Source organism: Pseudorca crassidens, chromosome 9 (genome assembly GCF_039906515.1).
Source record: "Pseudorca crassidens isolate mPseCra1 chromosome 9, mPseCra1.hap1, whole genome shotgun sequence".
In the NCBI taxonomy this organism is placed as follows: Eukaryota; Metazoa; Chordata; class Mammalia; order Artiodactyla; family Delphinidae; genus Pseudorca; species Pseudorca crassidens.
Genome location: NC_090304.1, coordinates 11,337,305 through 11,350,726, shown reverse-complemented (window position 1 = coordinate 11,350,726; position 13,422 = coordinate 11,337,305). Strand labels below are relative to the sequence as shown.

Genomic DNA, 13,422 nt, shown 5'->3' with positions numbered 1-13,422 from the left:
ATCCCTTGTTCATTCTCCTATTGGTGTTAGGTTCTAAAAATAGAAACTCAGAAAACAAACTCTAGACGAAACTCCGTGTGGTATTATTTTCCATGGTGAGGAAGTTATGTCAAAGTCTAAAGTTATGGTTCTCTCCACATCCCCATTTTCATCAACTGGAATTTACCTAGGCACCCAGAGAGTTTGAAGTCTATAACAAAGTGGTTGTTGTTCTACTTGTGATGTTGTGTATGAGAAAGATCATTTACTGACCTGTGTTTAGTCCCATTCTCTCCTGCCTGCAGTCTGAAATTCTGAAAGGGTATGTAAGGGTCAAACACTGAGAAACTGAAGGTTATATTGACATAAAAATTAATATATTAATTTGTGAAGTCATTGCTGGCGTAAGAGAGGAGAGTCAACTGTCAAGACTCAAAGAAGCCACAGGATTTGCCTGGCACTGAGCCAGTGCTGGATTTAGATGTGTTGACTCACTTGAAATCCTGCCAGAGCACCAGGAATAACGTTAAATGCATTTCTCTTACATAGTCTAGAAACTTCCAGTCAACAGGGTCACTAATCTACCAGACCTTTAATTAACTGTGACAATGGGAAAACATTCTCTTCTTCTTACACCACTTAAGGGTATCTTTGATTTCCTTGTTTCTTAGACTGTAAGTCAAAGGATTCAACATGGGGATCACCACTGTATAGAAGACTGATGCCATCTTGTCATAGCCCAGAGAATGATCAGTGCTGGGGTGCATACGGACAAAGAGTTCTGATCCAAAGAAAAACGTCACTGCTGCCAGGTGAGAAGCACAGGTGTTGAAGTCCTTGGCCCTGCCTTCAACTGAGCTGATCTTCAGGATGGTGGCAGGGATATAACCATAAGATATCACGATGATTAAGACGGATGCCACACCAAAAATCACTCCTATCAGAAACTTTATCACTTGTAGGAGAAAGGTTTCAGAGCAGGAGAGGACTAATAATTGAGGCAGGTCACAGAAGTGATTGATACCATTTGGTCCACAGAAATGGAGCTGAAGTAAAGCACACAGTTGGATCAATGAGCCAGAGAATCCAACTATATACGCTCCAACCACCACCTGCACACAGAGGGTGGGGGACATGATATCTGTGTAGAGCAGAGGATTACAAACAGCAACATAGCCATCATAAGCCATTGCTGCCAGGAGACAGCATTCCGTCAGACCCAGCCTAGCGAAAAAGAAGTATTGCATGGTGCATCCCATAAGGGAGATGAATTCAGGCTTCCGGAAGAAGTCTGAGAGCATTTTGGGTGTTGTAGAAGTAACACAGCAGAAATCTAAGAAGGATAAAGATAAGCTGCTGAGGAAGAAGTACATGGGTGGATGTATGGAGGAGTCCATCCTAATCAGGATAACGAAACCCAGGTTCCAGGCCACTGTCAAGAGGTAAGTCCCCAAGAACACTGAAAAGAGACCAATCTTGAGCTTGGGAGAATCTGAGAATCCCAAGAGGATAAATTTGGTGCCTGTTGTATTGTTCCTTCCTCCAGCCCTTGTCTTGAAGTCTCTTCAAACTGCAGAAGAAGTTTGGGTTAATGATTGTCTATTTTTAATATTATGAAGCATACTTGTTTTGGATATAGTCTCATGTTTTTGGACAAAAATTATCCATAGTCAAGATAACTTTTTTAAACAACGTAAGAAATTATAAAAATTATTTAAAAAAACATTGGGAATCCCGTTTCTCAGTTATACGTGATAGTTTGTGGCAAATTTTTCTGCACACACACATGTGCACACACATAAACACACAGATGTTGCCACACTGCTGTCTAAAAATTGGTACTAGTTTACACAAGTTCAAGATTTTATGACAATATACCTTACCATCCCATTCAACACTGCCCATAATTATTCAGCTTTACTCTTTGACAATCTTACACATTAAAAAAAATACTTTTTCATTATTTTTTATTTGTACTTACTTTATTGATTTACTTATATATATATATATATATATAAAACATCTTTATTGGAGTATAATTGCTTTACAATGGTGTGTTAGTTTCTGCTTTATAACAAAGTGAATCAATTACACAGATACATATGTTCCCATATCTCTTCCCTCTTGCATCTCCCTCCCTCCCACCCTCCCTATACCACCCCTCTAGGTGCTCACAAACAACCTACCTGATCTCCCTGTGCTATGCAGCTGTTTCCCACTAGCTATCTATTTTACATTTAGTAGTGTATATATGTCCATGCCTCTCTCTCGCTTTGTCACAGCTTACCCTTCCCCCTCCCCATATCCTCAAGTCCATTCTCTAGTAGATCTGTGTCTTTATTCCTGTCTTACCCCTACGTTCTTCATGACATTTTTTTCCCCTTAAATTCCATATATATGTGTTAGCATACGGTATTTGTTTTTCTCTTTCTGACTTACTTCACTCTGTAGGACAGACTCTAGGTCTATCCACCTCACTACAAATAGCTCAATTTCATTTCTTTTTATGGCTGAGTAATATTCCATTGTATATATGTGCCACATCTTCTTTATCCATTCATCCAATGATGGACACTTAGGTTGTTTCCATCTCCGGGCTATTATAAATAGAGCTGCAATGAACATTTTGGTACATGACTCTTTTTGAATTATGGTTTTCTCAGGGTATATGCCCAGTAGCGGGATTTGGGGGTCATATGGTAGTTCTATTTGTAGTTTTTTTAAGGAACCTCCATACTGTTCTCCATAGTGGCTGTACCAATCCACATTCCCACCAGCAGTGCAAGAGTGTTCTCTTTTCTCCACACCCTCTCCAGCCTTTATTGTTTCTAGGTTTTTTGATGATGGCCAATCTGACCGGTGTGAGATGATATCTCATTGTAGTTTTGATTTGCATTTCTCTAATGATTAATGATGTTGAGCATTCTTTCATGTGTTTGTTGGCAGTCTGTATATCTTCTTTGGAGAAATGTCTATTTAGGTCTTCTGCCCATTTTTGGATTGGGTTGTTTTTTTTTTTGTTGTTGTTATTGAGCTGCATGAGCTGCTTATAAATTTTGGAGATTAATCCTTTGTCAGTTGCTTCATTTGCAAATATTTTCTCCCATTCTGAGGGTTGTTTTTTGGTCTTGTTTATGGTTTCCTTTGCTGTGCAAAAGCTTTTAATTTTCATTAGGTCCCATTTGTTTTTTTTTTGATTTTATTTCCATTTCTCTAGGAGGTGGGTCAAAAAGGATCTTGCTGTGATTTATGTCATAGAGTGTTCTGCCTATATTTTCCTCTAAGAGTTTTATGCTGTCTGGCCTTACATTTAGGTCTTTAATCCATTTTGAGCTTATTTTTATGTATGGTGTTAGGGAGTGATCTAATCTCAAACTTTTACATGTACCAGTTTTCCCAGCACCACTTATTGAAGAGGCTGTCCTTTCTCCACTGTACATTTCTGCCTTCTTTATCAAAGATAAGGTGACCATATGTGCGTGGGTTTGTCTCTGGGCTTTCTATCCTGTTCCACTGATCTATCTTTCTGTTTTTGTGCCAGTACCATACTGTCTTGATTACTGTAGCTTTGTAGTATAGTCTGAAGTCAGGGAGCCTGATTCTTCCAGCTCCGTTTTTTGTTCTCAAGATTGCTTTGGCTATTCGGGGTCTTTTGTGTTTCCATACAAATTGTGAAATTTTTTGTTCTAGTTCTGTGAAAAATGCCAATGGTAGTTTGATAGGGATTGCATTGAATCTGTAGATTGCTTTGGGTAGTAGAGTCATTTTCACAATGTTGATGCTTCCAATCCAAGAACATGGTATATCTCTCCATCTATTTGTATCATCTTTAATTTCTTTCATCAGTGTCTTATAGTTTTCTGCATACAGGTCTTTTGTCTCCTTAGGTAGGTTTATTGCTAGGTATTTTATTCTTTTTGTTGCAGTGGTAAATGGAAGTGTTTTCTTGATTTCACTTTCAGATTTTTCATCATTAGTGTATAGGAATGTAAGAGATTTCTGTGCATTAATTTTGTATCCTGCTACTTTACCAAATTCATTGATTAGCTCTAGTAGTTTTCTGGTAGCATCTTTAGGATTCTCTATGTATACTATCATGTCATCTGCAAACAGTGACAGCTTTACTTATTCTTTTCCAATTTGGATTCCTTTTATTTCCTTTTCTTCTCTGATTGCTGTGGCTAAAACTTCCAAAACTATGTTGAATAAGAATGGTGAGAGTGGGCAACCTTGTCTTCTTCCTAATCTTAGTGGAAGTGCTTTCAGTTTTTCAAGATTGAGGACGATGTTGGCTGTGGGTTTGTCATATATGGCCTTTATTATGTTGAGGAAAGTTCACTCTATGCCTACTTTCTGGAGGGTTTTTATCATAAATAGGTGTTGAATTTTGTCAAAAGCTTTCTCTGCATCTATTGAGATGACCATATGGTTTTTCTCCTTCATTTGGTTAATATGGTGTATCACATTGATTGATTTGCATATATTGAAGAATCCTTGCATTCCTGGAATAAACCCCACTTGATCATCGTGTATGATCCTTTTAATGTGCTGTTGGCTTCTGTTTGCCAGTATTTTGTTGAGGATTTTTGCATCTATGTTCACCAGTGATATTGGCCTGTAGTATTCTTTCTTTGTGATATCCTTGTCTGGTTTTGGTATCAGGGTGATGGTGGCCTCATAGAATGAGTTTGGGAGTGTTCCTCCTTCTGCTATATTTTGGAAGAGTTTGAGAAGGATAGGTGTTAGCTCTTCTCTTAACGTTTGATAGAATTTGCCTGTGAAGCCATCTGGTCCTGGGCTTTTGTTTGTTGGAAGATTTTTAATCACAGTTTCAATTTCAGTGCTTGTGATTGGTCTGTCCATATTTTCCATTTCTTCCTGATTCAGTCTTGGCAGTTTGTGCATTTCTAAGAATTTGTCCATTTCTTCCAGGTTGTCCATTTTATTGGCATAGAGTTGCTTGTAGTCATCTCTCATGATCTTTTGTATTTCTGCAGTGTCAGTTGTTACTTCTCCTTTTTCATTTCTAATTCTATTGATTTGGATCTTCTCCCTTTTTTTCTTGATGAGTCTGGCTAGTGGTTTATCAATTTTGTTGATCTTCTCAAAGAACCAGCTTTTAGTTTTATTGATCTTTGCTATCATTTCCTTCATTTCTTTTTCACTTATTTCTGATCTGATCTTTATGATTTCTTTCCTTCTGCTAATTTTGGGGGTTTTTTGTTCTTCTCTCTCTAATTGCTTTAGGTGCAAGGTTAGGTTATTTATTCGAGATGTTTCCTGTTTCTTAAGGTAGGATTGTATTTCTATGAACTTCCCTCTTAGAACTGCTTTTGCTGCATTCCATAGGTTTTGGGTCATTGTGTCTCCATTGTCATTTGTTTCTAGATATTTTTTGATTTCCTCTTTGATTTCTTCAGTGATCACTTCGTTATTAAGTAATGTATTGTTTAGCCTCCATGTGTTTGTATTTTTTACAGATCTTTTCCTGTAATTGATATCTAGTCTCATAGCGTTGTGGTCACAAAAGATACTTGATACAATTTCAATTTCTTCAAGGCTTGATTTGTGACCCAAGATATGATCTATCCTGGAGAATGTTCCATGAGCACTTGAGAAAAATGTATATTCTGTTGTGTTTGGATGGAATATCTTATAAATATCAATTAAGTCCATCTTGTTTAATGTATCATTTAAAGCTTGTGTTTCCTTATTTATTTTCATTTTGGATGATCTGTCCATTGGTGAAAGTGGGGTGTTAAAGTCCCCTACTATGAATGTGTTACTGTCGATTTCCCCTTTTATGGCTGTTAGTATTTGCCTTATGTATTGAGGTGCTCCTATGTTGGGTGCATAAATATTTACAATTGTTATATCTTCTTGGATCAATCCCTTGACCATTATATAGTGTCCTTCTTTGTCTCTTCTAATAATCTTTATTTTAAAGTCTATTTTGTCTGATATGAGAATTGCTACTCCAGCTTTCTTTTGGTTTCCATTTGCATGGAATATCTTTTTCCATCCCCTCACTTTCAGTCTGTATGTGTCTCTAGGTCTGAAGTGGGTCTCTTGTAGACAGTATATATATGGGTCTTGTTTTTGTATCCATTCAGCCAGTCTGTGTCTTTTGGTGGGAGCATTTAATCTATTTACTTTTAAGGTAATTATTGACATGTGTGTTCCTATTCCCATTTTCTTAATTGTTTTGGGTTTGTTATTATAGGTCTTTTCCTTCTCTTGTGTTTCTTGCTTAGAGAAGATCCTTTAGCATTTGTTGTAAAGCTGGTTTGGTGGTGCTGAACTCTCTCAGCTTTTGCTTGTCTGTAAAGGTTTTAATTTCTCCATCTAATCTGAATGAGATCCTTGCTGGGTAGAGTAATCTTAGTTGTAGGTTTTTCTCCTTCATCACTTTAAATATGTCCTGCCAGTCCCTTCTGGCTTGCAGAGTTTCTGCTGAAAGATCAGATGTTAACCTTATGGGGATTCCTTTGTTTGTTACTTGTTGTTTTTCCCTTGCTGCTTTTAATATGTTTTCTTTGTATTTAATTTTTGACAGTTTGATTAATATGTGTCTTGGCATGTTTCTTCTTGGATTTATCCTGTATGGGACTCTCTGTGCTTCCTGGACTTGATTAACTATTTCCTTTCCCATATTAGGGAAGTTTTCAACTATAATCTCTTCAAATATTTTCTCAGTCCCTTTCTTTTCCTCTTCTTCTTCTGGAACCCCTATAATTCGAATGTTGATGTGTTTAATGTTGTCCCAGAGGTCTCTGAGACTGTCCTCAGTTCTTTTCATTCTTTTTTCTTTATTCTGCTCTGCAGTAGTTATTTCCACTATTTTATCTTCTAAGTTACTTATCTGTTCTTCTGCCTCAGTTATTCTGCTATTGATCCCATCTAGAGTATTTTTAATTTCATTTATTGTGTTGTTCATCATTGCTTGTTTCATCTTTAGTTATTCTAGTTCCTTGTTAAATGTTTCTTGTATTTTCTCTATTCTGTTTCCAAGATTGTGGATCATCTTTACTATCATTACTCTGAATTCTTTTTCAGGTAGACTGCCTATTTCCTCTTCATTTGTTAGGTCTGGTGGGTTTTTATCTTGCTCCTTCATCTGCTCTGTGTTTTTCTGTCTTCTCATTTTGCTTATCTTACTGTGTTTGGGGTCTCCTTTTTGCAGGCTGCAGGTTCGTAGTTCCCGTTGTTTTTGGCGTCTGTCCCCAGTGGCTAAAGTTGGTTCAGTGGGTTGTGTAGGCTTCCTGGTAGAGGGGACTAGTGCCTGTGTTCTGGTGGATGAGGCTGGATCTTGTCTTTCTGGTGGGCAGGTCCACTTCTGGTGGTATGTTTTGGGGTGTCTGTGGCCTTATTATGATTTTAGGCAGCCTCTCTGCTAATGGGTGGGGTTGTGTTCCTGTCTTGCTAGTTGTTTGGCATAGGGTGTCTAGCACTGTAGCTTGCTGGTCGTTGAGTGAAGCTGGGTGTTGGTGTTGAGATGGAGATCTCCGGGAGATTTTCGCCTTTTGATATTACGTGGAGCTGGGAGGTCTCTTGGTGACCAGTGTCCTGAAGTTGGCTCTCCCACCTCAGAGGCACAGCACTGACTCCTGGCTGCAGCACCAAGAGCCTTTCATCCACACGGCTCAGAATAAAAGGGAGAAAAAGAAGAAAGAAAGAAAGAAAGAAAGAAAGAAAGAAAGAAAGAAAGAAAGAAAGAAAGAAAGAAAGAAAGAAAGAAAGAAAGAAAGAAAGAAAGAAAGAAAAGAGAAAGAAAGAAAGAAGATAAAAGAAAATAAAATAAAGTAAGGTAAAATAAAATTACTAAAATAAAAAAATAATTATTAAGAAAAAAAAATTTTTTTAAGTAAAAAGAACAAAAAAACGGACGGATAGTACCCTAGGACAAATGGTGAAAGCAAAGCTATACAGACAAAATCTCACGCAGAAGCATACACATACACACTCACAAAAAGAGGAAAAGGGGAAAAAATCATAAATCTTGCTCCCAAAGTCCACCTCCTCAATTTGGGAGGATTCGTTGTCTATTCGTGTATTCCACAGATGCAGGGTACATCAGGTTGATTGTGGAGATTTAATCCGCTGCTCCCGAGGCTGCTGGGAGAGATTTCCCTTTCTCTTCTTTGTTCGCACAGCTCCCAGGGCTCAGCTTTGGATTTGGACCCGCCTCTGCGTGTAGGTCGCCGGAGGGCGTCTGTTCTTCGCTCAGACAGGATGGGGTTAAAGGAGCCGCTGATTCGGGGGCTCTGGCTCACTCGCCGGCGTGACGTTGCACCAGCCTGAGGTGCGCCGTGCGTTCTCCCGGGGAAGTTGTCCCTGGATCCCAGGACCCTGGCAGTGGCGGGCTGCACAGGCTCCCCGGAAGGGGGGTGTGGAGAGTGACCTGTGCTCGCACATAGGCTTCTTGGTGGCGGCAGCAGCAGCCTTAGCATCTCATGCCCGTCTCTGGGGTCCGCGCTGTTAGCCGTAGCTCGCACCCGTCTCTGGAGCTCCTTTAAGCAGCGCTCTTAATCCCCTCTCCTCGCGCACCAGGAAACAAAGAGGGAAGAAAAAGTCTCTTGCTTCTTCGGCAGGTCCAGACTTTTTCCCGACTCCCTGTGTCTGATTCTTTACAGCAGAGTGAGTCTCAACTCTCTACCATCCTATCTTGAATGCGTTTTTGGTTTCTGTTTTTTACTTTAGGATGGCACTGCATCGACGGATCATGTTCAGAAGGACCTTACAGAGATTTGGAATCGGGAATAAGAAACATAAATAGTTCTCTTCTCTCCCATGGCTTCAACTGTTTGGTTTAAAGGCGTGAAAGAGAAGGAAAGGGAGAATGAGAGGGTAGAGGCAAGGGTAGAGACAAGGGTAGAGAGACAAGGAGGAAAAAACAGGGAGAACTGGGCGAAGTGTGTAGGAAACTTTGAAAAGTTAATAAACTGATCTCCCCAAAACACACACCAAGGAGTCCTTCCACCTCCCTTCACCCCACTTTGCTGTCTTCTCTCTCAAAATGTACAAGAAGAGAAGTAATTTTTGTTTTGTAGCCAAGACACTAAGGTAGACTAAGCCATTGTCCTTTGATCCTCAAGGTCTGGCTTTTCTCTCCCCAGACACTACATGGGAAGGACGTCTTAGAGGGGATAGAAGAGGCCAGCCTATTTCTAATATATTAGTTGTGATGTATTAGAAATAAGGTCTGCTCATGCTTCTAACATGTCTTTAACCTCTTGGTTTATTCCCATCCAACCCTCTTTTTAAATTTTGCACTTAGCTGTATGTGACAGCTTAAAGGGAATATTTTTGAAATATTTTCAAAGTTTTACCTAATATATTCTTCCCCACATATCTAACCATTCCCTTATTTCAAGCAGATACGTTGTTAGGTTTTTGAGCCTCAGAGAAGAGATGTGACAGCAAAAGGAGCTTGAAGCAGACGTGATGAGGTCAAAAACATGAGTGAGTCTTCAGGATGGCTTATAGACACAGCCCAAGGGCAATAGCACAGCTATCAAATAAGTTTAGAGACACCAAGAACAGAGAGACCCTAACCAAAAGATGGATAGAGGCTGGGTCGGCAGGCAGAAACTTAAGAGAATGTAATCATAGTGCTTCAGGTCCACTGGGAAGTGACGGCTTGGGTTCTACAGAGTCTCCTCAACAGTTCCCATTGAACCAAGAGTAGCTACGAATAGTCATCAGACCTAACATGTCTTGATGATGGGGATAAATGGCATTCAGCAGCAGAATTCCATTTGTGATTTGACAGCCAGGAATCTGATGAGGCAATAGATATTTCAGGAGATGCTGCTATGGAGAGAGGTCAAGGACCTGAGCCCCCGTTGTCCTGGCATCATTCAAGCCCTCTAGAACTTAGACACAAAGGTAGGGAGAAGAGCGAAGGCCCCTTGAATTAACCAATTTTTTTCCCAGTAGAGAAGTAAGGGGAGGGCAAAGGAAAAATAATGTTATGGAAAAATAATAAAAATTATTTCTTGAGTCCCTAAATTTGTGGATTGATTATCAAAACCTCATGAGTGCATTACAAATATTATTTTCCTCCATGTGCATTGTAATAGACCCCTGACTTTACCTTAACGTATTTAACCATTTTCTTCACGTAGCATATAAATTGTTTCCAAATTTCCAATGAATGTTTCGAATATAGTTACTCTGAAACATTTCTAATGAGGGGGACAGGCAGCCTTCAAAATGGTCCCCAATGATCCTTGAACTTACGTAGACCCTTCCTATATATAACAGGGCTAACCCATGCAACCGAGAATATTGTTCTCTGCCATCAGTCGGCACCAGCTTGCGAGCTATGTGAGAGATCTATTTGGAAGTGGATCCTCCAGCCTCGATCTAGCTTCAGAAGCCTACTCCTTGACCAACTACTGAATGCAGCCTCATGAGAGACCCCGAGCCGGAACCACACAGCCAAGTTGCCCCGGATTCCTGATCCACAGAAACTGGATGAGATAATAAATATCTCTTTTTGTTTCAAGGCACAAAGTTTTGTAACAATTTCTTGCACAGCAGTAAGTAATTAATATATTAAGAATAGGGTTGACTTTTGCAAAAAGAATCATATTTTTTTGATTCTTGGTCTATATTACAAAATTATTTCCAGGATCAGGAATCTTTCATTTTTAATGACAGGAAAAAAACTGATCAAAACAATCAAGTGAATCTATTAGCTCATAAAACTGAAGTAGTCATAATATGTTGGACTGTAGAAGTGGAAGTTGGTGAAGAATTTAACAAGTAATTAAATGCAGATCTTTCTTTGAGGGATAGTACTGGGTACATATTTTGGACTCTTGAAATGACTAAAGCTTCATTTTTAAAATGCAGTTCATTTCATTGATATTAGAGTCACAGATATATACTGTTTTGTTTTCTTTTCTCTGTCTCCTGTATATTTGGCTTGCTGGTTATTTATGTACCATTCTGCTAGCCTCTTAGTTTCTTTGAGCTTTCTGCCACCTGTTTGCTTAGTTTAAATACTCTACATCCAATTTAATGTGTCAGTTAGTAGATCAGTATCAATCTGTTTTATATAATTTCCGTGTAGGTTTTACTCTTTAACAGGAATTACCAGTGCGTTTCTCTCTTCATTTTAACTTCATTCATGTACCTTTTGGCAATTAAAAAATAACCTTTATAATTGATCTATTCCATAAAAGATGTGCAATTTGAAAGCTTAAAAAAAAACAAGTAGTGAGAGAAATTGTGATCCAGTGGCTCAAACAGTATCATAAACCTCCAGTCTCTTCGTTTCTGTTTCATTTGCCTTATGCAGAAATATTCCATCCCGTGGTAACAAAATTGTGCAAGTTCTAGATCTCACAGGGTCACTTCACATCATCCAAAAGAAGAGAGCATGTCTTCTTGTAGCTTCCACAGAAGAGAAAAACATTTCTCTCCCAAAAGGCCCAGCAAACATCTCCTTGCATCTTCCTGGTTTTGACTGGGCTATACCCCTCACTTCGACACTAAGCTAGCTGCAATGGCTATCAGATATTTTCTTTTTTTTAGATGAAGTATAGTTGATTTACAATATTGTGTTAGTTTTAGGTGTACAGCAAAGTGATTCAGTTATATATTTTTTCAGATCATTTTCCATTATCGGTTATTACAGATATTGAATATAGTTCCCTGTGTTATACAGTAAATCCTTGAAGCTTATGTATTTTACGTACAGTAGTTTGTATCTGTTAATCCCATACTCCTAATTTATCCCTCTTCCCTTTCCCCCTTTGGTAACTATAAGTTTGTTTTCTGCATCTGTGAGTCTATTTTTGTTTTGTATATACATTCATTTGCATTATTTTTAGATTCCACATATAAGTGATATCATATAATATTTGTCTTTCTCTGTCTGACTTACTTCACTTAGTATGATATTCTCTAGGTCCACGGATGTTGCTGCAAATGGCAATATTTCATTATTTTTTTATGACTGAGTAATAACTCATCTTCTCAAACCAATCTTCTGTCAATGGGCACTTGGGTTGCTTCCATGTCTTGGCTATTGTAAATTGTGCTGCTATGAACATTAGGGTGCATGTATCTTTTTGAATTAGAGTTTCTGTGTGTTTTCCAGATATATGCCCAGTAGTGGGATTGCTGGATCATATGGTAGCTCTATTTTTAGTTTTTTAAGGAACCTCCATACTGTTCTCCTTAGTGGCTACGCCAATTTACATTCCCACCAGCAGTGTAGGAGGGTTCCTTTTTCTCTACATCCTCTCCAGCATTTATTATTTGTAGACTTTTTGATGATACCCATTCTGACAGGTGTGAGATGATACCTCATTGTGGTTTTGATTTGCATTTCAGATATTTTCTAATTGTCCTAAGCCCGTCGGGGTTCAACCCTGAAACCCAGAGTTGGAACAAATCCCACTCAAGCAATGATGGCTGAGGACAGAAAATGTTATTTTCCCCTTCAAACTAACAAATATTTTCCCCTTCACAGTGAGTTACACCTAATTGTAATTGTTAAACAAAATTAAATCAAATGAATAAAGAAGGCTAGAGTTTTCCTCAAAGGTGTTTAACTGGCCAAAGCAGGAAAATCTCACATATGACCTTCTGTTGAAAAACTACCAGGAATAGCACGTATGATGAAAAACAATTCCAGAAACTTCAGAGATCTGGAAGCCACAGACACCAAAAGTGTGAAACAGAGAAGGAATACTTGCTTTGCCTTTGGGTAAAAAGAGGAACTGCAAGAAAAAAAAAAAAAAAAAGTGTCATCCAGACAGATAGCACAGATGATAACAGCAAATTATAAATAGTGTATGTCACAGGATACATGAAATAAGTAAAGGAAAGATTGGACTGGTAGGAGTGCTGAGATGCAGGACTTCCCAGAACCCACCTCTTCTTGATTAGGCTCAAGGACACCTCCCAGCTGCTTCTCAACCCCAGAGAGGTTGTTTTCTAGACTGGGGATCAAGTTGAAGGGTGAAACGATCCCTGCTATGCTGCTTCCTTAGCTTATAGTTGTTAGAAAATGGACTATGAGTTTTACTGTGTATCTGATATAAGGATCTCCTCCCTCTGGTCCATGTGGATCAATTTTGCTCCTTAAGGATTCCGTAAGATGAAAACAACCCAGCCTTCCTTTGCATAAAAAAGAGGTTTTATTAGAATAAAGAATATACCATACAATATCAACGTGATACTTTACACATGCCAGTTTTTCTACTTATGTTGATATATAAGTCCAATCAGACATCGTGATTCTATTTCATAAGAACTTGGAGAGAGATGAAACCTCTGTTCTTCCGTGAGGTCTCCCTGGATCCCAGATGCCTGTTTATTTCTAGAGTGTGGTCCCACCAAAGTGTGTGGTTTTTCTGTCTTCCAACCAGATGGTGCCAGCCATCCAGTCTGGCAACACTGATGGGAGATGCTGCCACACCCAGT

The 13,422-nt window shown here is 38.8% G+C and overlaps 1 protein-coding gene across 1 annotated transcript; it reads right to left on the bottom strand.

Annotated features, from left to right (window-relative positions):
- Positions 1–560: 560 nt before the first annotated feature.
- LOC137231096 (olfactory receptor 5AN6-like) lies at positions 561–8,703 on the bottom strand. Its single transcript, XM_067751655.1, is given in 2 exon segments — positions 561–1,542; positions 8,675–8,703. Coding segments are annotated over 2 exon segments (1,011 nt in total).
- Positions 8,704–13,422: the final 4,719 nt, after the last annotated feature.